Source organism: Neoarius graeffei, chromosome 5 (assembly GCF_027579695.1).
Source record: "Neoarius graeffei isolate fNeoGra1 chromosome 5, fNeoGra1.pri, whole genome shotgun sequence".
NCBI classification, from domain to species: Eukaryota; Metazoa; Chordata; class Actinopteri; order Siluriformes; family Ariidae; genus Neoarius; species Neoarius graeffei.
Genome location: NC_083573.1, coordinates 45,208,496 through 45,234,190, shown reverse-complemented (window position 1 = coordinate 45,234,190; position 25,695 = coordinate 45,208,496). Strand labels below are relative to the sequence as shown.

Sequence of the window (25,695 nt, the reverse complement as noted above, 5' to 3'; positions counted from 1 at the left end):
AGGGCGGCTCCTGGCGCGTCGGGGATCCGGACCACCGCGCCCACCTCCTTTGCCGAGCATCGATGCTGGAGGTGCCCCGGCTCACCGCAGCACCAGCAAACCAGCCAGGGCTTTCTCTCTGCACCGGCACTCTGGGGCTCACTCACCTGAGGGGGGGGGAGACAGACATGGAAGCGGGAAACGGGAGGGCACCGCGGGTGCGGCGGACCGGCTGTAAGGGAGCCGGCCCCCACCTCCGTGGTGGGGGAATGGGGCGAGTACGAGACACAGAAGGGGAGGGGGAGGGAGAGAGAGAGAGGAGAGAAGCGATGAGGGGATCTGTGATCCTGCCGCGGGAACAGCCACCAAATGATCCTCCGCCAACTCGATGGCTTGATCCAGCGACGCTGGGCGATGGCACTGGACCCACTCCGCCGTTCCTTTGGGAAGTTGCGCGATGAACTGCTCCAGTGCCACCAGGTCGACGACTCCCTCGGCGTCACAGTTGTCAGCCCTCAGCCACCGCCTGCAGGTGTCCCGGAGTTGCTGGCCAAACGCGAACGGGCGGCCGACCTCCTCTAGGCGCAGAGCACGGAAGTGCTGACGATCTTGTTCGGGGGTGCGCTCCACACGCTGGAGGACGGCCCGGCGCAGGTCTGTGTAGACCCACCGGCTGTCGGCGGGGAGCTGTAGCGCGGCCAGCTGCGCCTCGCCCATTAGCAGTGGGAGGAGGCGCGCCACGCGCTGTTCCACTGGCCACCCCGAGGCCTCTGCTGCTTGTTCAAATAGTGTGAGGAAGGCCTCAGGGTCGTCGTGTGGGCCCATCTTCGTTAGGGTGAGGTGGAGTGAGCCCGCAGTGGTGGAGATGGTGGACCCCGCCGACGTGAGGAGGTGCCGGAGTGCCTGACGATCTTCCTGTTGCGCCAGCACCAGGGCCTCGAACCGTTGTTCTTGCTCCTTTCGGAGGGCGAGCAGCGCCTGGTGCTGGCTCTGTTGGGCCGTGGTGAGGGCGTGGATCATGTCTGCGAAGGGGGAGGACTCCATGGGGCTGTTCTCCTCTGTGCTCGGATCCTGGGTTTCGGCACCACTGTAGAAATCAGAGCAGGTGGGTGGAGCACAGAAGTACGGCAGCCCAGAACTGAGTTCCAAAAACTCTTTTTATTTGCACTTTTAAGTTGCAAAAACACACTCTCCCAGCCACACGCACACACACACATACAGTAAGTCATCTGGTTGGGGAGAGAGCTCTCTTCCTCTGCTCTCTCTCTCCTTATATAGGGTGCAGTCACTGGGGAAGGCACACAAACACAGGTTAACTAACATCAGGTGTAGTGATTCTGCCACTTACGGTACCTTCCCTGACTCCGCCCTCCTGTCACAGACCGACGCTTGACCACGCCCCCACTGCCACAGTGATGTTTTCAAAAGAGAGGCGGGAGTAACCAAAAATTTCTGATCAAGAAGGCGGAGGCTGTTATGCTTATTACGTGAAAATGTTTTATTTGATTAAAAGGTGTCTGGGCCACAAACAATGTCCACATCACCATCAGGTTGGTGTTTATGTGTCGTGTTACACGAACTTGGTCAGGGCTCTCTGCAGGTCTTAACTGAAGCACTTCAAATTAAGGGTTAGCGGGCTGCTAAAGTTTGCAGGCACTTCACAAGCAAGACTCGGTGCAATATTAGCCAACATTAGCACAATTTGATGTGATTTAATAATGTCTTTGTGACCTTAATGAACACCAGTTGTTGTCAGTATCAAGTCGGATTGTTATTTACATGCCACACAAACTTAGAAAACAGTCATATTTGTATGCTGTCGTTTTTACACACTGAATACGTACTGTTATTAACTGATTCATTTTACAAGCTAATCTAACGTTACATTCCTCAAGGACAGTTTGCTAGCTTGCTAGCTAGCAGCCAGTCACTGCACTGCAACCGCACTTGCTAATTGACATGGTAGCCAAACTTGCTTGCTGTTTTCGCGACCACACCCCCAGAGCAAATATTCATGAGCGAATTTTGCGTGGTGTTTCACCCAGTGGAAACTTACAGTAACCATTTGTGTACCATGCACGGAGCGTGATTTTTTTTCCTCAATCAGAAATATTGGTAGGGACATATCAGCCGTCGTTTGATATTGGTAGGGACACGTCCATACCATCCAAATTCTACACCTATGCACACACAAGGTTGCACTGTAGATCTTTAACAGTCAGAGGTGCAATTTTCGAGTTGTTTTCATTAGTTTTGTCATGTCCTTCTGTCTTTATGGCGTTTTCGAAGTTGTTTTTGAGTTAATAATTGGGAAAAACAAAAAATCCGCACAGTGTGGACCTAGGCATCATACAAATCACTGATCTTCCAAATTCACATTAAGCCATAAGCACCACACTTATGCAAGCCCTATAACTAAAGCACAAACCTCAAAGGAAATGCACACTGCTGCGGAGTCAGCATTAAAAATGAAATGTTTTCTGACTGCATGTTTCAAATGATGCCCGCATATGGCCCTTTTTTGTGGGTTAGGCAGCCAAAATACCCCCATCAATGTACATAATTTTCTACGTACAGTTATGGATGTGCCCATCAGATCTGACCATGTGATGTGATAGATACCAAGATTTGTTAACAAACTACTGTATTTTGTCGCTGTCATTAATGCCTTTCTGTTACATGTTTTTGATTTTATTGAATTAGCTATTTGTTTTTTCTTAGCGATTCTCTCTGACAGCTATTTGACTTTCTGCAGTTAGGCTGTGCACATCTTTGTGCTGGGTTATCTAGTCTATTTTCTTGAACAAAAACAAAAGCTTTTCAAATTTATAAAGTATAGTGAGATGGAGGTTTTCACTGAACTAAATATATATTTGTATGGTCATATGTTTGTTTATCTTTCCTTCCAGTACCACTATCATTCAGTCTTGGATCTAATACGAATACATAGCCTTTTATTAAAAAAATAGAGACGACCAGAGAAGACACAGTCTTATTTCCAATAGCAGGCCAAAATTATATTTGGCTTTTATTTAGATCAATCAAGGACATTTGCTGGATCTGAGAAAGACAGCTCATGGGTATGGGTGTCCATCTGTTTCCTGCAGAGCTTCTTATCGGTACTTCTCAGCGAGAGCCAGGGACACGGCAGCAAGAAACTTATCCATGGACACATGAACCTCAGGAGTAAAGTGATCAGGGAACAACATGGCCAGAACAACAAGCAAGTTGTGGGCCAGGATCTACAAGGAAAGGGGGAAACTATTTAGATTTAACAAGCATGTTGTGAGACAGGATTTATAGTAAAAGCAAGATTCAATTACGACAGAGCAAATAAAGATGGTATCGTGTAGGATTACCTTGAAGTTGGACGGGTCAACACGTAGCTGGTAAGCGTGCAGCTCGCTTAGTTTCAGCAACCCATTGGTCAGGTCATCGATTTTTTTGACAGCTTCTCCCACGCCACCCATAATAATCTTTCCATGCTTCTTCACTTGGGCAGAGCCCTTGCTCAAATCATTCCAGTGGGCAAAATAGGTCTTGGTCTGGGGGTAAACAGTCAGCATCCTGTGCAGTAAAATGAAAAAAAAATACTCCTTGGTACTGAAAGAGGAATCAATATGAATAGTAATGAAGAGAAGAGTTAGCCTACTCAGGCACCTACCTGTACAGAGCATCAGCACCTATCTCGTCAGCCTTTGAGCTGATCTTGGCCCAGAAGGCTTTGACGTTGTCTTTGTCCTTGCCAGAGAGACTCATGGTTTCAAAGTAGTTTGGAAGAAGACTTCTGTAAACTGCCTCAAAAAACAAACCTCCTTTTATACAAAGAGCCGAAGCAGGCACGCCCAGGACCCACCTCAAATACGTGAAAACTTGGCTTCATTTCAAATGGCACAGATTAGTCAGCACTTCTGCTGCTTGTAAGAGATAACGTTCATGCCTGATAGGAAACAACCTGCTCATTTTTTGCCCAATTCAAGTATGATATTTGATGCAAAATATTTAAAACAATCAACTCAGAAAAAAATGACATGAAATGAATAAAAGCTGAATGTTTATGTAGCATTTCTGTTATTATTTGCTTGTTTTAGGTTATATTTTCCCTTAGTTTTATATAAATATGAATGATCTGAATTAAAAAAAAAATTTGTTGGCATAGACATATAGGTATCAAGGTTTAAATTATTAATGAAAATATTCAATCTTCACATTTTGTTGCAGTCCAATCTGAGCAGTGAAATTTTTGGGAAAATGATTTGTTTTTATCAGTTTATAGCAATATATTTTTTCTTGGCAATTAAAGGGGTGGGATCTGGTACGACTGCCAAGAAAATATTGGTATTTCAGTGTAAATACTGTATGTTATCAACACAAAGTTGTCATGGGTGTGACCTCTAAAAATGGATAACAGGGTCTTCCTTATTCCTTCACTGCAGCGAGTGTCACTACTGCAGTGCACTACAGTGTGAATTCATATAACGAAGATATATTTAGAAAGGTCAGTTCATATGATGCAACTAGAATATCTCAATTTTTTTTGGTAAATTTCTAAATAAATATTTGTATAGATCAAGAATGTATTGCTAGTATTGTTACTGGTGCCTACGACATCGCCACAGAGACTGACAAAGATTTATATGTCGCAGGATATTTAAACCAGCAAATTTAATTGTTTATTTATCTTTGATAGGCTAACCTAATATACTTCTCATCTCATTATCTCTAGCCGCTTTATCCTGTTCTACTGGGTCGCAGGCAAGCAGGAGCCTATCCCAGCTGACTACGGGCGAAAGGCGGGGTACACCCTGGACAAGTTGCCAGGTCATCACAGGGCTGACACATAGACACAGACAACCACTCACACCTACGGTCAATTTAGAGTCACCAGTTAACCTAACCTGCATGTCTTTGGACTGTGGGGGAAACCGGAGCACCCGGAGGAAACCCACGCGGACACGGGGAGAACATGCAAACTCCACACAGAAAGGCCCTCGCCGGCCACGGGGCTCGAACCCAGACCTTCTTGCTGTGAGGCGACAGTGCTAACCACTACACCACCATGCCACCCTCCTAATATACTTATGTTCATAATTATAAGTTTCATATTCTGTTCTTTGGTGTCACTACCCAGTGTATGGCCAGAAGTATGTGGACACCTAACCATGTACTTGTTGTACATCCTGTTCCAAAGGCATGGTGTTAATACGGAGCTGACCCCCTTTACTGCTATAACAACATCTTCACTCATCTGGAAAGGCTTTTCAGTAAATTTTACAGCATGGCTGTGGAGATTTGTGTCAAGAGCATTAGTGAGATTGGGCATGATGTCGGTTGAGGACCCACCTCAAATACGTGACAATTTGGATTCATTTCATATCGGACAGATTAGTCAACACTTCTGCTGCATGTAAGAGATAACTTTCACGCCTGATAGGAGACAACCTGCCCATTTCGCGCATGACATTTGATCCAAAATATTTAAAATACTCAGCTCAGAAAAACAAAGCACACAAAATGATTAATTGCAGAATATTTCTCGAGCCTGATTTGTTTTTTTATTTATTTGTTTGAGGTTATTTTTTTCCATTACTTTTATATAAATATGAATGATCTGAATTAACAAGATAAAACAAATTATTAGTTTGCATAGACATACAGTACTGTGCAGGCACCCTATTTTTTCATACAAACTTTGTTATAGATTTCTATTTTATGACTTCTACATTATCAAGTCAGTACAAAAACATTTTAGAGTTCCAAAGAATTAATTTTCCAGCACAAAATTAAATGCTCCAGAAAAAAAAAAAGTTTGTATCTGAGCAGCATATTCCATAAGAGTGCATTTTTCAGATTAAAAAGAAAGCATAATGAAGGTGACTGGGTTTTGGTGCAAAATGAAGAAGCGAGTGTGACAGTCAGTATCCAGAAGAACCGTGGCTGGTTCTGTAAGATGCTCAGTAAAACCTACAGCTCATTTCCTTATCAAACTGCACTCATTGTACCTGAGACTGATATATATATATATATATATATATATATATATATATATATATTTTTTTTTTAAAGCCAAGGGCCGTCCAACACCGTCAACATTTTTTAATGTTGACACATTTCATTCCATTATTTTTAGGCCATTTTTGGTCTACAGCATTTCTTTACATGTGAATAAGAATTTTGCACAGCACTGTATAGGTATAAAGGTTCGTGGTATTAATTGAACTCTGAAAATATTTTATCTTCACATTTTGTTCAGTCCAATCTGAGCAGTGAAATTTGGAAAAATAATGATTTGTTTTTTATCAGTTTATAGCAATATATTTTTCTTGGCAATTAAAGGGGTGGGATCTGGTACGACTGCCAAGAAAATATTGGTATTTCAGTGTAAATATGTTATCAACACAAAGTTGTCATGGGTGTGACCTCTAAAAATGGATAACAGGGTCTTCCTTATTCCTTCACTGCAGCGAGTGTCAGTACTGCAGTGCACTACAGTGTGAATTCATATAATGAAGATATATTTAGAAAGGTCAGTTCATACGATACAACTAGAATATCTCAATATTTTTTGGTAAATTTCTAAATAAACATTTGTATAGATCAAGAATTTATTGCTAGTATTGTTAGCGACACAGTATATGATGTACCCTATGCAACTAAATATTTGGCTAATTATTACTTTTTCATTCATGTAAAACAAGCAAATGAGAGTGACTGAGGGTTATAAACGTCCATGCGACATAGCAGTGAATTCTGATCTGAATTCTATCAATTGTCATTATTTCCTTATTGACCATTTTTAATGGCTGAATGTGCTTTGATGTGATCTGTGCACTCACAGTAAAGAAAAATAAAGCAGATTTGTTTGAGCAAGGCAATCTAAGTCACACTTATTATATACGATATAACCAAATGTACTGTATGTGGACATCTGACCATCACAGCATATGTGCTTTTTGAACATTCTAGTCCAAATTTAGTCACACCTTTACTATTATAATACTTCCCACTTTTCTGGGAAGGCTCTCCACTAGATTTTGCCTTATGTAGGGATTTGCCCCTTCACACACTAGAGCATTAGTGTGAGCGATGAGGAATTCCTGGGGACAGTCAGTGCTCCAGTTCATCCCAAAGGTGTTCACTGAGGTTGAGGTCAGGACTCAACCCAATTACATCTACCATGTTTCATGTCATATTATAAAAACATGGAATTCATCCATTATCTGTAGCCGCTTATCCTGTACAGGGTTGCGGGCAAGCTGGAGCCTATTCCAGCTGACTATGGGTGAGAGGCGGGGTACACCCTGGACAAGTCGCCAAATCATCACAGGACTGACACATACAGACAAACAACCATTCACACTCACACCTACAGTCAATTTAGAGCCACCAATTAACCTAACCTGCATGTCTTTGGACTGTGGGGGAAACTGGAACACCTGGATGAAACCCATGTGAAGAACATGCAAACTCCACACAGAAAGGCCCTCGTCGGCCGCTGGGCTCAAACCCAGGACTTTCTTGCTGTGAGGCGATAGTGCTAACCACTACACCACCGTACCGCCCATGGAATTCATTATATTTAAAAAATATGATCATATATTATTGTCCTTAAAGAACTATATTTTCATAAAAAGTATAATCTATCAAAATACTTTAAAGCTATTAAAAAAATTAAATAATTGCCACTAGAACAATGGCCTGGTCACTGTATGTTGCTTTGTGACAAGGATAATGCATTGATCTCTTAGTGCTGATCAAGTCACATGAAACCCATCTACCTACAACATCTCACAGAGACTGACAAAGATTTATATGTCCCAGGATATTTAAACCAGCAAATTTAATTGTTTATTTATCTTTGATTGGCTAACCTAATATATTTATATTCATAATTATAAGTTTCATACTCTGTTCTTTGGTGTCACTACCCTATGGCCAAAAGTATGTGGACACATGACCATCTGCTTGTTGTACATCCTGTTCCAAAGGCATGGTGTTAATACGGAGCTGACCCCCTTTACTGCTATAACAACATCTTCACTCATCTGGAAAGGCTTTTCAGTAAATTTTACAGCATGGTTGTGGAGATTTGTGTTGATTCATCTGCAAGAGCATTAGTGAGATTGGGCATGATGTCGGTTGAGGAGCCCTGGGGCGCAGTTGGCACTCCAATTCATCCCAAAGATGTTCAGTAGGGTTGAAGTCAAGGGTTGAAGTCAATTCATCCCAAAGATGTTCAGTAGGGTTGCAGGTCACTTAAGTTCTTTCAAATCAATTTTGCAAGCCATGTCTTTATGGACCTTGTTCTGTGCATAGGAACAGGTTTGGGCCTCTTGGTCTCAGTGAATGGAAAGCATAACTCATATTAGACAATCATGTCAAAAAATATGAAATCTTTGTGGCAAAAAAAATTGGTGAAGGTCCTTATATGGGAGGTTATGGTCAGGCATGGACATCACTGGAAAAAAAAGATTGAGTGTTTCAGTAAATATGACAAAAATAAATCGGTTATTTTTACACACAAAAAGCAAATTATTAGAATTACTTAAGTACTTTAAATTCTGTACTCAAATAATTCAGGTAAATATGTGGATAAAACCCAGAGTGTATATTTTAGATAGATAGATACAGTGGAGGGCGGCACGGTGGTGTAGTGGTTAGCGCTGTCACCTCACAGCAAGAAGGTCCTGGGTTCGAGCCCCATGGCCTGCGAAGGCCTTTCTGTGTGGAGTTTGTATGGTCTCCCTGTGTCCGTGTTGGTTTCCTCCGGGTGCTCTGGTTTCCCCCGCAGTCCAAAGACATGCAGGTTAGGTTAACTGGTGACTCTAAATTGACCGTAGGTGTGAATGTGAGTGTGAATGGTTGTCTGTGTCTATGTGTCAGCCCTGTGATGACCTGGCGACTTGTCCAGGGTGTACCCTGCCTTTCGCCCATAGTCAGCTGGGATAGGCTCCAGCTTGCCTGCAACCCTGTAGGACAGGATAAAGCGGCTACTGATAATGAGATGAGATGGGAATGAGATACAGTGGATATAAAAAGTCTACACACCCTGTTAAAATGATAGGTTTTTCTGATGTAAAAAAATGAGACCATGATAAATAATTTCAAAACTTTTCCCACCTTAATGTGACCTATAACCTGTACAATTTAACTGAAAAACAAACAAATCTGTTAGGGGTAAACATAAAAATAAAAAAATGCACAATAAGCTGGTTGCATAAGTGTGCATACCCTTAAACTAATACTTTGCTGAAGCACCTTTTGATTTAATTACAGCATTCAGTCTTTTTGGGTTCACACCTGCCATCAATTAAAATAAGTCTGATTAACCCCAAATAAAGTTCAGCTGTCCTAGTAGGATTTCCTGACAAGTGTGTGTGTGTGTGTGTGTGTGTGTGTGTGTGTACACAGTACTGTGCAAAAGTCTTAGCCACCCTATTTTTTTCATACAAACTTTGTAATAGATTTCTATTTTATGACTTCTACATTATCAAGTCAGAACAAAATCATTTTAGAGTCCAAACGTTTGTTTTCCAGCACAAAATTAAATGCTCCAGGAAAAAAAAAAAGTATCTAAACAGCATATTACATAAGAGCGCACTTTTCAGATTAAAAAAGAAAGCATAATGAAGGCTGCTGGGTTTTGGTGCAAAATGAAGAAGCGAGTGTGACAGTCAGTATCCAGAAGAACTGTGGCTGGTTCTGTAAGATGCTCAGTAAAACCTACAGCTCATTTCCTTATCAAACTGCACTCACTGTACCTGAGACTGCTATTTTATTTATTTATTTATTTATTTATTTATAAGTAAAGGGTCGTCTCACACCAAATATTGATTTTGTTTCATTTATTATTGGTTACTGCTGTTTATAGCATTTTTTTAAATGTTGAAACATTTCATTTCATTATTTTTAAGCCATTTTTGTTCGACAGCATTTCTTTATTGTGTATGTGTGTGTGTAGTCACAATATGTCTGATCTCACCCTTTCCTCTATGGCATTCAACTGCACATTTATAAACTCTGACTGTATTTGAAAAAAAAAACATGTAATTCATATTTAACTGTTTGTAAATATAATTTATATACAACATTTAAATGATACTTTACCAGCATCCATTGATAATGATGTAATTACAACAAGCACAAATTTATTTCCTTGAAGCTCTGTCATTATTAGCCAACTATGAGATGTTTTTGGTTATTATGTAATCCGTTGTTTGAAGTGGCATTATTTTTACTTGATTAGATATACAGAATACATCACTACTAATAATTGCCATAAAACAGTATGCATGCGAACAGGAGGCTTTATCACATCCTACCATGACACAATTGTTTGAAAGATAAGTATTCATATCTAATCAAAATCAGTCAGACTGCAAGAGGCACCCCAGCAAACATTTGAAGGTCTTGGGAGGAGCAGTCAAACACAGAGGTCTATATAAGCGGCCTAAAAAGACTAACATTACAGCTCTTTGTTCATCGGGACATTTAGAAAACCCCAAAAACCAGCAACATGGTTGAGTGGACAGACTTTGAGCGTTCTACCATCCAGGATGTCTTTTCCAAGATAGATGCCGCATCAATCGGTCACCAGGCACTGGCAAGGTAGGGGTGGGTTTTGGAAAATCATTTTTTCCTCCTAAATTTTGAATTCTTTTTGTTTGTTGTTGTAAATGTGAAGCCACACGTCTCTGATTTTGCTGCTCAGGTGTCTTGTCGTGTACCCATGGACCCAGAGGTACTTTGCTAACTTTGGAAACTTGTACAACGCCTCTGCCATCATTGGAAACGCCAAGGTTGCTGCCCACGGCTTGACAGTAGTCCGTGGTCTGGAGACAGCTGTGAAGAACATGGACAGCATCAAGGCCAATTTCACTGAGCTGAGTGTGCTGCACTCTGAGAAACTGAAAGTGGATCCTGATAACTTCAAGGTACGTCTGGTTTTATTGATTTATAAGTTATTCCTTCTGTTAGTTTGAATTCATTGTCATCTGAGCATTTAGCACTTACAATAATTGTTTTATAAGTTAACCCGGGTTCACTCTGTTTCCACTTACAGCTACTGGCTGACTGCATCACCATTGTCATTGCCGCCTCTCTGGGTACCAGCTTCACAGCTGAAATACAGGCAACTCTGCAGAAGTTCATGTCTGTTGTAGTCTCTGCACTTGGAAAGCAGTACTACTAAAAGCTGAAGTGATTTGACGGCCAGAGAGGACCATCAAACATTGTCAGCTTTAAAAACCCATGAGAGCATGTATTTAAATAAAGTTACCCATGCACATTTGTGAATTGTGTTGTCATTCATTGTACATTTAGGGATTTTAGTTCCCAAAATAAGTAAGGCAGGTTACATTTTCATGCAAAGAAAATCAGTTTGAATTGAATTAGACTACTCTATGTTCATTTGCTTCAACTTGTGTCTTTGTGCAATATTCCGTGCTTCACGTGCTGAAGATTGACACATTAATTATGGATGCACATATCATTCGTAGGCTCCAGAGCATGTTGTGCACACTCTGGTTTTCTCTCAGGACTCTCTTGTTAAGATTTTTTTTGTTTTTCTGCATTGCCGACTAAATAAGCAACTAAATAATATACCTACAGAGCTACTGATTATAGCTATTTTTGATTACAGGCAATAAATAACAGTGTTTATTTTAAGCTGGATTAATGTTCCTGATGCTCACGCACAGTCTAGAACCTCTACTTCTTTAATAATTAAGATTGCATGATGAACATGTTTGATTGGTTCAAATTATTTGAAGACATGGCTACAATCTCATGACTGCTTCATTCCAAACTTCATAACTTCAAGGGATGACTATAAAACAACAACAACAACAACAACAACAACCAAACAAATATGCATTAAACAGAGAAAAGTAATGAATAAATCACTTTAAAAATTAATTAATAATTACATAATTTAAAAACGAACCATAATGAACACCATGTTCGAGCATAAGGGTGTCCATAAGTGCATGTGGCATGAGGACACCCTAGGCTGCAGATCGATGATTGACTTTGTCGTCGCTTCATCTGATCTACGACCGTATGTCTTGGACACTTGGTTGAAGAGAGGAGCAGAGCTGTCAACTGATCACTACCTGGTGGCGAGCTGGATCAGATGGCGGGGGAGGAGGCCGGACAGACCGGGCAGGCCCAAACAAGTAGTGAGGGTATGCTGGGAACATATGGAGGAGGCTCCTGTCCGTCGGATCTTCAACGGTCACATCCGGTAGAGCTTCAACTGCATACCGGGGGAGGATGGGGACATTGAGTCAGAGTGGACCATGTTCCGCACCTCCATCCATTGCTGAGGTGGCTGTGCAGAGCTGTGGCTGCAAGGTTGTTGGTGCCTGTCGTGGCGGTAATCCTCGAACACGCTGGTGGATACCTGTGGTGAGGGGAGCTGTCAAGCAGAATGCGGCTCTGGCAGTCACTGAAGCAAAAACTCAGGTGTGGGAGGAGTTTGGAGAGGCCATGGAAAGTGACTTTCAGTCAGCCTCGAAGAGATTCTGGCAAACCGTCTGGCAGCTCAGGAAAGGAAAACAGTGCTCCGTCCCTACTGTTTACAGCGAGGATGGAGTGCTGTTGACCTCAACTGGGGACATCATCCAACAGTGGAAGGAATACTTTGAGGACCTCCTCAATCCCACCTTCATGTTGTCCAAGGAGGATGCAGAGTCTGAAGGTGCTTGGGAGGACTCGCCTATCACAGGGGCTGAGGTTGCCGAGGTGGTTAAAAAGCTCCTCGGTGGCCAGGCTCTGGGGGTGGATGAGATTTGTCCTGAGTTCCTGAATGCACTGGATGTTGTTGGGCTGTCTTGGCTGACACGCCTCTTCAACATTGCATGGAGGTTGGGGACAGTGCCTCTGGATTGGCAGACTGGAGTGGTGGTCCCCCTTTTTAAAAAGGGGGACCAGAGAGTGTGTTCCAACTATAGGTGGATCACACTTCTCAGCCTCCCTGGGAAAGCCTATGCTGGGGTGCTGGAAAGGAGAGTCCAGTCGATAGTCGAACCTCGGATTCAGGAGGAACAATGCGGTTTTCGTCCTCGTCGTGGAACACTGGACCAGCTCTTTACCCTTGCAAGGGTACTGGAGGGTGCATGGGAGTTTGCCCATGTGTTTTGTGGACCTGGAGAAGGCTTACGACCGTGTCCCTTGTGGTGCCCTGTGGGGGGTGCTTCAGGAGTATGGGGTTCAGGGCCCACTACTGCAGGCCATTCGGTCCCTGTATGACCGGAGCAGGAGTTTGGTTAGCATTGCTGGCAGTAAGTCGCACTTGTTCCCGGTGCATGTTGGACTCCGCCAGGGCTGTCCTTTGTCACCGGTTCTGTTCATAACTTTTATGGACAGAATTTCTAGGCACAGCCAAGGGGCGGAGGGTGTCTGGTTTGGTGGCATCAGGATCATGTCTCTGCTTTTTGCGGATGATGTGGTCCTGTTGGCTTCATCAATTTGTGACTTACAGCATGCGCTGGGATGGTTTGCAGCTGAGTGCGAAGCGGCCGGGATGAGGATCAGCACCTCCAAGTCCGTGGCCATGGTGCTCAGCTGGAAACAGGTGGAGTGCCTACTCCAGGTCAGGGGGGAGTTGCTACCTAAAGTGGAGGAGTTTAAGTATCTCAGGGTTTTGTTCACGAGTGAGGGTAAGGGGGAGCGGGAGTTGGACAGAAGGATCAGGGCAGTGTCAGCAGTGATGCAGACACTAAACCGGTCTGTTGTGGTAAAGAGAGAGCTGAGCCAAAAGGCAAAGCTCGCAATTTACTGGTCCATCTACATTCCCACTCTCACCTATGGTCACAAGCTAAGGGTGTTAGGGTTTTGCTGGGATTCGAACCTGGTTCGTTGGTGTGATGATCCAGCAAACCCCCACTAGGCCACCAGGGGAATGACTCAAATGCAGAGGCGTGAGGCAGAAGTAGAAAAAGTAACAAAAGGTTTATTTATACTATGTACACTATATACAATCCAGGGCAAAACAAAAAAAAACAAAGAGTATAATTCAAAAAGAAAAAGGCAAAAATGCAAAAGCTCAGAAGATCCACAAAACACAGTACAAAGGAAACTGGAGATAAACATAACAGCACAAAGACTCCGTGACAAGAGGACTGAACTCAGGGGTATAAATACACAAACTAATTAAGGACACAGGTGAAGATAATTAGGACTAACAGGCAATTAACAAAAAAAAACACAAAACACAGGAACAGTGGCGGCCTCTAGAGGCCAAAATAAATATGACACGAAAAGGAAATAACAGCGGCCTCTAGAGGCCAAAACAGTCCAAGTCCTAACAAAGGGTAGTGACCAAAAGAATGAGATCGCGGATACAAGCGGTAGAAATGAGTTTTCTCCGCAGGGTGGTTGGGCTCTCCCTTAGAGACAGGGTGAGAAGCTTGGTCATTCGGGAGAGACTCGGAGTAGAACCGCTGCTCCTCCACATCGAAAGGAGTCAGTTGAGGTGGTTCGGGCACCTTGTTAGGATGCCCCCTGGACACCTCCAGGGGAGGTTTTCAGGGCATGCCCCACCAGGAGGAGACCCCGGGGCAGACCCAGGACATGCTGGAGAGATTACATCTCTCAGTTGGCCTGGGAATGCCTCGGTATTCCCCCGGAAGAGCTGGTGGAGGTGGCCAGAGAGAGGGAAGTCTGGGCTGCTCTGCTTAGGCTGCTACTCCCGCGACCTGGATCCAGATAAGCGGTAGAAGATGGATGGATGGATAATTAAAAAAAACCCTATTCAGTTACTACTGAATAACTACAAGAACAAATAGTAAACTGTATTTATTACCTGTGTAGCTAATAAAATATCAAAAATAACTGTAACTTATTAATTTAAAGGCAGTGATGTTGTACACATGAATAGCATATCTGTACTTGGAAGAACAAAGACAAGCACTGACATTCTGGCACAACAGGACTGAATTATTTCACATTATAAATAATAACCAAGCTGTTCAATCAGGCTCTTTGAGCTAAAAGATAAAAACCAACATACTTTGAAATATGGGTGGCACGATGGTGTAGTAGTTAGCACTGTCACCTCACAGCAAGAAGGTCCTGGGTTTAAGCCCAGTGGCCGGCGAGGGCCTTTCTGTGTGGAGTTTGCATGTTGTCTCCGTGGGTTTCCTCTGGGTGCTCTGGTTTCCCCCACAGGTCAAAGGCATGCAGGTTAGGCTAATTGGTGGTTCTAAATTGACCGTGAGTGTGAATGGTTGTTTGTCTCTGTGTGTCAGCCTTGTGATGATCTGGAGACTTGTCCAGGTTGTACCCCACCTCTCACCCATAGTCAGCTGGGATAGGCTCCAGCTTGCCCACGACCCTGTAGAACAGGATAAGCGGCTACAGATAATGGATGGATACTTTGGAATATGAAGCGACACTACAATCCTGCTGATGACTGTCATTTTCTTGCATATCTTTCTTCTCCTCTTTCTTTTCTATAGCTACTATATAATATAAATAAGTTCTTTAGTAGTCCTCTAGAGATCTGACTGGCTTTAGCATTGTTCTAGTGTATTCACTGTTTAATTTTCAAATGTAAATGATCCATTCTCACAATGTTATACATCATAGTTATGCTTCATCACATACACACAGCGAAAAGCTTTTCATATAGAAATGGTGGCTAAAGGCCAGATATTGACATGTCTATTGCATTTGCCTGTATGGTTAAGTTACAGTCAAATATTTCCTCAGAAAATCTCTAACTAAACCATACAATATGTAGACATAATATAGTTACACTGCTACAGTAGTGTTCAAAAGTCTTAGGCACCCTATTTTTTTTTCATATAAACTGTGGTATAGATTTCTATTTTATGACTTCTACATTATCGAGTCAGTACAAAAACATTTTAGAGTCCAAACGTTCATTTTCCAGCACAAAATTAAATATTATAGGAAAAAAAAGTGTTTGTATCCGAGCAGCATATTCCATAAGAAACCACTTTTCAGATTAAAAAGAAAGCATAATGAAGGCAACTGGGTTTCGGTAGAAAATGAAGAAGCGAGTATGACAGTCAGTATCCAGAAGAACTGTGGCTAGTTCTGTAAGATGCTCAGTAAAACCTACAGCTCATTTCCTTATCAAACTGCACTCACTGTACCCCAGACTACTATATTTTTTTTAAAGCAAAGGGTCGTTCGTCTCACACCACATACTAACTTTGTTTCATTTATTATCACTTATTGCTGTTTATAATATTTTTTAATGTTGAAACATTTTGTGGCAGTTCGTATGAATGGGCAGAGCACAGAAGACGGCAGGACAGAGCTAAGGTTGGTAAACCTTTTTATTTCCAACACTTTTCAGTGGTCTCTCACTTAATAACACACAGACGCACGCACGCACGCACAACCGGTGTCTGGCTCGGGGGAGAGCTCCCTCTGCTCTCACTCTCTCTCCTTAAATAGGGCGTGGTCACTGGGGAAGACACACAAACACATTAATTAACATCAGGTGTAGTGATTCTGCCACTTACCTTCCCTGACTCCGCCCTCCGGTCACAGACCGACGCTTGACCACGCCCTCACTGCCACATACCCCCACCGCCTGACTCAGGCTGGGCGGCCATCCGGCCTGTAGCTGACTCCCCCCCCCCCCCCCTTGACAGGAGAGGAAGTCCGCCACGACCATCTGCGCCCACCGGCCTGTGGATCACCTTGAAGTTAAAGGGTTGGAGTGCCAGATACCAACGGGTGATCCGCGCATTAGCATCCTTCATGCGGTGGAGCCACTGGAGGGGCACGTGGTCCGAACAGACGGTGAAAGGGCGTCCCAGCAGGTAGTAACGGAGGGCGAGGACCGCCCACTTGATTGCTAGGCACTTCTTTTCAATTGTGCTGTAGTGCCCCTCACACACCGACAGCTTTCTACTGATATACAGCACTGGGCGGTCCTCCCCCTCCACCTCCTGGGACAAAACAGCCCCCAGCCCTCTGTCCGACACATCCGTCTGTAACATAAAGGGGAGAGAAAAGTCAGGGGAGTGTAAAAGTGGCCCCCCACACAGTGCAGCCTTTACCTCAGAAAAAGCCCACTGGCATTGCTCCGTCCACTGGACCGGATCTGGTGCCCCCTTTTTAGTCAGATCAGTCAGCGGGCTGGTGACATCCGAATAATTAGGTATAAACCTACGATAATAGCCAGCCAGCCCCAGGAACTGTCTCACCCCCTTTTTGGTCTTGGGCCTCGGGCAGGCCGCAATTGCTGCTGTCTTGTTAATTTGGGGACGCACCTGCCCGTTGTCCAAGTGGAAGCCCAGATACCGTACTTCCACCCGCCCAATCGCACACTTCTTCAGGTTGGCTGTGAGACCCCCTTGCCTCAGCGACCTAAGGACGGCCCTCAGATGTTGGAGGTGCCTCGGCCAGTCATTACTATAAATAATGATGTCGTCGAGGTATGCAGCTGCATAGGTGGCGTGGAGGCGGAGGACCCTATCCATCAGCCGCTGAAACGTAGCGGGCGCCCCAAACAGCCCAGAAGGAAGTGTGACAAACTGGTGTAAGCTGAATGGTGTGGAAAAGGCCGTTTTTTCTCGGGATAATGGAGTCAAGGGGATCTGCCAATAACCCTTTGTCAAATCCAGTGTTGAGTAAAAGTGAGCCGTGCCTAGTCGATCGAGCAACTCATCAATACGAGTCATTGGGTACGCGTTGAATTTAGACACCACGTTGACTTTTCAATAGTCTACACAGAACCGGACCGACCCGTCGGCCTTGGGTACCAAGACCACCAGGCTGCTCCAGTCACTGTGGGACTCCTCGACGATGCCCACTTCGAGCATGGCCTCGAGTTCTTCCCCAACCACTTTTTTCTTGTGTTTGGGTAGCCTGTAAGGGCGGCTACCCACTACCACCCCCGGGGGCATCTCAATGTGGTGCTCTATGAGGTTGGTGCGGCCGGGCAGGGGCAAGAACACATCCAAAAACTCGGTCTGCAACTGGGCAACTTCCGCGAGTTGGGTCGGGGAGAGGTGGTCTCCACAGTGGACCAGAGAGGTACGTGATGCCAATGTTCCCTTTTGAACCTCCGGCCCCAGCTCCGCCTTCTCTGGAACCACCGACACCAACACCACGGGGTCCTCCTCGTTCCAGAGTTTGAGCAGATTGAGATGGTAAATCTGTAGCGCCCCACCCCTGTCCATTCACCTCACCTCATAGTCAACATCCCCGACTCACCGTGTGACCTCAAAGGGTCCTTGCCACTTGGCGACCAATTTGGAGCTCGATGTGGGCAACAGTACGAGTACTTTATCTCCCAGTGCAAACTCCCTAAGGCGCGTACCCTTGTCGTACAGGCGGGTTTGTCGTTCTTGGGCCTGCCGCAAATTCTCCTGGGTTAGGTGTGTGAATGTGTGGAGTTTTGCGCGCAGGTCAATAACGTATTGGATTTCATTTTTACTTGGTAAAGGTCCCTCCTCCAAATTTTCCCACAGCACATCTAGAATGCCGTGCGGCTTATGCCCATATAACAGTTCAAACGGGGAGAACCCCGTGGAGGCTTGGGAGACCTCTCGCACTGCAAATCACAAGGGTTCGAGCCATTTATCCCAATTTCGTGCATCCTCACTTACAAATTTTTTTTTAATTATATTCTTGAGGGTGTGATTGAGGGCGGCACGGTGGTGTAGTGGTTAGCGCTGTCGCCTCACAGCAAGAAGGTCCTGGGTTCGAGCCCCGGGGCCGGCGAGGGCCTTTCTGTGTGGAGTTTGCATGTTCTCCCCGTGTCCGCGTGGGTTTCCTCCGGGTGCTCCGGTTTCCCCCACAGTCCAAAGACATGCAGGTTAGGTTAACTGGTGACTCTAAATTGACCGTAGGTGTGAATGTGAGTGTGAATGGTTGTCTGTATCTATGTGTCAGCCCTGTGATGACCTGGCGACTTGTCCAGGGTGTACCCTGCCTTTCGCCCATAGTCAGCTGGGATAGGCTCCAGCTTGCCTGCGACCCTGTAGAAGGATAAAGCGGCTAGAGATAATGAGATGAGATGAGATGAGGGTGTGATTGAACTGTTCAACTAAACCAGGGCTGTCCAAACTGATCCATAAAGGGCCGTGTGGCTGCAGGTTTTCATTCCAGCCATGCAGCAGCACACCTAATTTGGCTTATTCAATCAACTGACACACCCACCCTTTAATCAAGGGTGGGTGTGGCTGCAAGTATTTGACTGTGTGAAGACAGTTCAGTTGATTGAGTGAGCCAAGTCAGGTGTGCTGCTGCATGGCTGGAATGAAAACCTACAGCCGCACGGCCCTTTATGGATCAGTTTGGACACCCCTGAACTAAACCATCCATTTGTGGGTGATACACGCTGGTGCGGATCAGCTTAATACCCAACAACCCATACAGTTCGTTCAGTGTACGTGACATAAACGAGGTGCCTTTGTCAGTCAGAATCTCTTTTGGGATTCCAACTCGGGAGACGATGTGGAAGAGCGCTTCCGCAATACTGCGTGCTGAGATATTGTGCAGAGGCACTGCTTCCGGGTATCGCGTTGCATAGTCCACCAGAACTAATATAAAGCGGTACCCTCGTGTTGACCGATCTAATGGCCTGATGAGATCCATCCCAATTCTTTCGAATGGGGTCTCGATTAATGGGAGAGGGCACAAAGGCGCTTTTAGAATGGCCGCTGGATTTACTAACTGGCATTCGCGGCACACCGTACACCACCTACGGACATTGCCGCGAATCCCTGGCCAGTAGAACCGGGCCATTATTTGGGCTAGTGTTTTATCCTGCCCTAAGTGTCCAGCCATGGGATTAAAGTGAGCCGCCTGGAATACCAATTCCCGGCGGCTCTTCAGAATCAAAAGCTGCGTGACTTGCTCTTTAGTTTGAGTGTCCTGCATCACTCTGTATAATCTATCCTTCATAATTGCGAAGTAGGGGAAGAACGGGGTGGCGTTTGGCTGGAGCGTTTGACCATCAATTACTCTCACTTGGTCAAACGCATGCCGCAGAGTCTCGTCTCGCGACTGCTCTAATGGAAAATCTGCGAGGGATTCCCCAATAGAGAGAGGAGGAGCCAGCGGCTCCTCACTCTGACGCGGAGATGACGTAGACGGCTCTGTGACAGCTGCTCCCGCCAACGCGACACCAGGACCTCCCCCTGTTAAACTACGGCAGGACCCACTCTTCACTAGATGACTCATTAATTCCCCAAATCCCGGCCAATCAGTCCCCAAAATTATCAAGTGGGTAAGGCGAGGATTAACCGCCGCCTTTACTATAAATTTTTCCCCTCGAAAAAGAATGTGGACCGACACTAGAGGGTAGTTGTGAACATCCCCGTGCACACACAACACCTTCACCAATTGTGCTCCCCCCAATGCCTCGTCTTGCACCAGGCTTTGGTGGATTGAGGTCTGATTACAACCAGAAACCACCAATCCCTGATGTGTATCCCCTTGGACACTCACCGGTATGCGATACGCTCCGGCCTGATCGAGGGCGGCTCCTGGCGCGTCGGGGATCCGAACCACCGCGCCCACCTCCATTACTGAGCACTGCTGTTGGAGGTGGCCCGGCTCCCCGCAGCGCCAGCAAACCAGCCCGGGCTTCCTCTCCGCACTAGTGCTCTGGGGCTCACTCACCTGAGGGGGGGAGAGACAGACACAGAAGGGAGAAATGGGAGGGCACCGCGGGTGCGGCGGGCCGGCTGGGGTGGCGCTGGCCCCGCCTCTGCGGTGGGGGAACGGGGCGAGGATGAGACACAGGAGGAGGGGGAGAGAGAGAGAGAGAGAGAGGAGAGGAGAGAAGAGGTTGTCTGCTGTCCTGCCATTGGGACAGCCGCCAAATGGTCCTCTGCCAGCTCGATTGCCTGATCCAGCGACGCCGGGCGGTGGCACTGGACCCACTCTGCGGTTCCTGCTGGTAAGCACGTGATGAACTGCTCCAGTACCACCTGGTCGATGATTCCCTCAGCGTCGCGGTTGTCGGCCCTCAACCACCGCCAGCAGGCGTCCTGGAGTTGCTGGCCAAACGCAAACAGCCGGCCGACTTCCTCCAAGCGCAAAGCACGGAAGCGCTGTCGTTGTTGCTCGGGGGTGCGCCCCACATGCTGGAGGACAGCCCGGAGAAGGTCCACGTAGGCCAGCTGGCGGTTGGCAGGGAGCTGTAGCGCGGCCAGCTGCGCCTCTCCCATTAGCAGGGGGAGGAGGCGCGCCGTGCGCTGTTCCACCGGCCACCCCGAGGTCTCTGCTACCTGCTCAAAGAGCGTGAGGAAGGCCTCGGGGTCGTCCTGTGGGCCCATCTTCGTTAGGGTGAGGGGGGAAGGGCCCGTGGCGGTGGAGTTGGTGGACCCCGCCGACACGAGGAGGTGCCGGAACGCCTGTCGATCTTCCTGCTGAGCCAACACCAGGGCCTCGAACCGTTGTTCCTGCTCCTTCCAGAGGGCAACTAGCACCTGGTGCTGGCTTTGCTGGGCCGTGGCGAGGGCGTGGACCGGGTCGGCGAAAGGGGAGGACTCCATGGGGCTGTTCTGCTTCTGCGCTCCACATCCCGGGTTTCGGCACCACTGTGGCAGTTCGTATGAATGGGCGGAGCACAGAAGATGGCAGGACAGAGCTAAGGTTGGTAAACCTTTTTATTTTTAACACTTCTCAGTGGTCTCTCACTTAATAACACACAAACGCACGCACACACACACAACTGGCATCTGGTTCGGGGGAGAGCTCCCTCTGCTCTCGCTCTCTCTCCTTAAATAGGGCGCGGTCACTGGGGAAGACACACAAACACATTAATTAACATCAGGTGTAGTGATTCTGCCACTTACCTTCCCTGACTCCGCCCTCCAGTCACAGATCGACGCTTGGCCATGCCCCCGCTGCCACACATTTAATTTCATTATTTTTAGGCCATTGATGTTCTGCAACATTTCTTTACATGTGAATAAGACTTTTGCACAGAACTGTATAAATGTTCATGATATTAATTGTACTCTGAAAATATATGATCTTCACATTTTGTTGCAGTCCAATCTGAGCAGTGAAATTTGGAAAAATAATGATGTTTTTATCAGTTTATAGCAATATATTTTTCTTGGCAATTAAAGGGGTGCGATTTGGTTAGACTGCTAAGAAAATATTGGTATTTCAGTGTAAATATGTTATCAACACAAAGTTGTCACGGGTGTGACCTCTAAAAATGGATAACAGGGTCTTCCTTATTCCTTCACTGCAGCGAGTGTCAGTACTGCAGTGCACTACAGTGTGAATTCATATAATGAAGATATATTTAGAAAGGTCAGTTCATACGATACAACTAGAATATCTCAATTTTTTTTGTAAATTTCTAAATAAATATTTGTATAGATCAAGAATTTATTGTACCTGAGACTACTATTTTTTTTAAAGGATCATCTCACACCAAATATTAACTCTGTTTCATTTATTATGGCTTACTGCTGTTTATAATATTTTTTTAATATTGAAATATTTCATTTCATTATTTTAAGCCATGTGTGGTCTACAGCATTTCTTTACATGTGCCTAAGACTTTTGCACAGTACTGTAAATATTACAATATGGCCTGAAATATAGAAAAATAAAGGTGGCTTATAGTTCCCAAATGTAATGACAATGATGTCACACGACTCATTAACTAACTATAAGCTTGTTGTGGTCAGAATGCATGCTGCTGTAATAAACCTTTACTTCAAAAAGTGTATATAATAATGTATTATTTCTGCTGCTGCAAATGTTCAGATGGGTGTCAAATATGTTTTAGGTAAAATGCCTATACATCTGCCTACCACACTGTGGCGCACTCACTCTATGCTGAAAGGAATTATTTTTAAAAATCTGATTTTTTTTTTTTAGCCCTCATTCACTGTTATGTAAACAGATTTTGCATGAATGTTGATCCAACTGATTATAAGCATGAAGCAACAAAAGAGGTCATAGCTCATTAATCACAATGTAATCTGACTCAGTGCTCTTGAAAAAAGTCCACTTTGGTGCTACTCTGTTTCTGTTCTCACTGGGCCTCAGTGGATACTGCAAAATCTCTGGACTCTCATAACTAAAGTGTTGAACAGCACATGGCAGTGCAGTGGTGAGCACCATGCTGTTCAACATGTAAATCCTCCTCCAGCCTACTTGGTTTTGAGTACAGTGAATGTATGACCTGATTACACAGCAGGCTTGTAGTACTCGAGTCTGACTCGTGCCCTAATTTTAAGGACTTGTGACTTGACTTGGACTTGAGCACTGATGACTCGGTCTTGGACTCGTGCATTAACTGCATTCGGACTCGTAAATTGGAGACAAGGACTTGGATTTTTTATTTATTTTTTGTAACATGCCACAATAATTTGGCATAAAATATTTATATCTACATTCATTTTTGCACTAATTTCGTGCAACAGTGTCACACCTGCACGCCTTCACATGTGCATCAGATAGACTCTCGGACACGCTCCGGACAGCGCGCACACCAAACAGACTCTCATGCGCGTGCTGTAAACAACTCGCACCTGCACAGGATTAAGGTGCAATCAGCGTGCCTATATAAAAACTGTGAAGACACACTTACTTTGCGAAGTATTGAGGTGCGTTGCTGACACATTACCGAGCCTTATTTCCTTGTTTGGTTTCCTGATCCCTGATTTCCTGTTTCTTGTCTTTGATTCTGCCGAGTCTACGATAGCCTGTTTGTGCCTCGCATGACCTATTGCCTGTTTCACTGTTTTATGATTTTGCCTACCGTTCTGGATTGTTTACCCTCTTCACTTGTATTAATAAACACACCTTCTGCACTTACATCCAACCATCTCTGACAGAATACTTCGCACTCCCTGGTGAAGAGAATGCACATTCACCTGTTCATACATCATGTTCAGGAACAAACTAATGTTAATGGCACTAAAACAGCCACCGTCAAATGGTGTGGGTGGAGTCTTGCTCTTGGATTCGACTCAAATTTTTTTTAATGACTTGGACTTGACTCAGACTTGAACACTGGGGACTCGAGACTGGACTCAGACTCATGGTTTAGTGACTTGTGTTCAGGGCCGCTGACAGCTTTGGCTGGGCCCAGGGACAAAATGCTCTGAATGTCCCCCCCGGGCCAACCCACCTCTCTCTACTCACTCCAACCCTTAAATGACAGGTATTCAAAAACCATTCAACCGGTCAACAACCATTTCATTTTAGCATTTCAACATTTTTACAGTTTTAACATTTTAACATTTCCTTAGTCTGCAACTATTCAGGTGCGAAATGCAATGCGCCGGACTTTTGTTGTGCGTGCGTACTGTCCAGTGTGAAAAGCAGAGAAGAACACACCGCTCGAGAAACGGCGGGATATGATTGCGGGCTAATGTGAATATTCTTAGCTTCAATCAGATATATGAAACACAATGTTATTAAGCCGTTGTGGTTATGAAATGATTCAATGCCCTGTGCATTTGATATGGTGTTCGGTGTGACTTGCTCTCCCCTCGTTTGTAACATGAATTGCGTGCCGCGCGTGCCTTGGTTGGGGTTACTTTACGGGGCTGGAAAAAGTTGGCTGTGTCTTACCTGGCTCAGCTGCCCCACTGCCTTTGCTAGTACCTGCTGCATCATCCCAATCTTTTTAAAAATATTTATGCAGTGAGCCCCTGAGTCTCTTGGTTTCTTCCTCTCTTTTTCTCCTTTTCTTTTCTTTTCTTTTCTGTGCTCCTGACTTGTGCATGTTGGCAAATGGCATGCACGCTGATTGTCGAAGCGCTATGATCGAACGATGTCGTTTTTTTCCCCTTAATCAAAGAGTCAGACCAAACCATTTTTGCATTAGGGGTGGTAGGGGGTTCTTGACGCCTTTTTCAAAGACAATAAAGGCAAAAGATCTAGAAATCTAGATCTAGAAAGCACATTTCTCTCCCAAATCAATACATTTTGAAATGAAATAAAATAATCGCAACTTCATGAGAGCCCAGTTCTGGGCCCTCCCCATTCCTGGGCCCGGGACAACATACCCGTTTGTCCCCCCCTGTCGGCGGGCCTGCTTGTGTTACACAGTATTCATCATTGATAAAGCACACCACTAGCACTACAAAACCAAGCTTTCCTTCTTCTTGAGGCTGTACCTATAACATCTTCTACACAGGTAATTGCTTTAAGACTACACAGGAAGAGGGGCTTTCCCTAAAATTTCAGTAACATCTGCTGATTAAATGTTTGTTGTTCATAAATTTTGTTGGAATTCAATATTTTGGCAAATCAAACAATCAAATATCTTGTGCTGTTCATTCGTTAAATTCAGTGTCTGTTGAACAGTGCAGTCTGCAGGAAAATCTTCTTTGCATGGAATGCCATTTAAGTCAATATTCAAGAAATAAAAAAAAATTCCTATGAAATAAATCCTGAATTAAATAAATTAAGCTATAAATATATAAATGTAACTTTAAATGTATAAATTAATCTATATTGCTCAATAAATAAATGTTTTTATTTCAAGATGACATTTTTCATAGAACTACTTTATTATAGTTAATTTATTTATTATATTATACTTTATTGTACTTACTTTATTTATTTCAGGGGACTTTCATTTCCAAATGCCACATTTATTTCCCAGCTCTTTTTATTCCATCTGTTATATGCAATATGAATGGCGTGTGGTTATGTCACAGATTCAGACCAAAGCATTATTATAACAGGACTGAATCACTGAATATCCAGCAGCACTGAATACACAAGGGGACAGCA

At 44.7% G+C, this 25,695-nt stretch overlaps 2 protein-coding genes across 2 annotated transcripts; one reads left to right on the top strand and one right to left on the bottom strand.

Annotated features, from left to right (window-relative positions):
• Positions 1–3,092: 3,092 nt before the first annotated feature.
• Positions 3,093–3,738, bottom strand: LOC132886005 (hemoglobin embryonic subunit alpha-like). The gene is made up of 3 exons (XM_060920544.1): positions 3,644–3,738; positions 3,339–3,546; positions 3,093–3,221 (listed from the first exon to the last, which is right to left on the bottom strand). Exons 1-3 carry the CDS (start codon positions 3,736–3,738, stop codon positions 3,093–3,095), a joined length of 432 nt encoding a protein of 143 aa, XP_060776527.1.
• Positions 3,739–10,495: 6,757 nt separating this feature from the next.
• LOC132886004 (hemoglobin subunit beta-like) lies at positions 10,496–11,170 on the top strand. The gene is made up of 3 exons (XM_060920543.1): positions 10,496–10,587; positions 10,691–10,913; positions 11,042–11,170. Exons 1-3 carry the CDS (start codon positions 10,496–10,498, stop codon positions 11,168–11,170), a joined length of 444 nt encoding a protein of 147 aa, XP_060776526.1.
• The last annotated feature ends 14,525 nt before the right edge of the window (positions 11,171–25,695 follow it).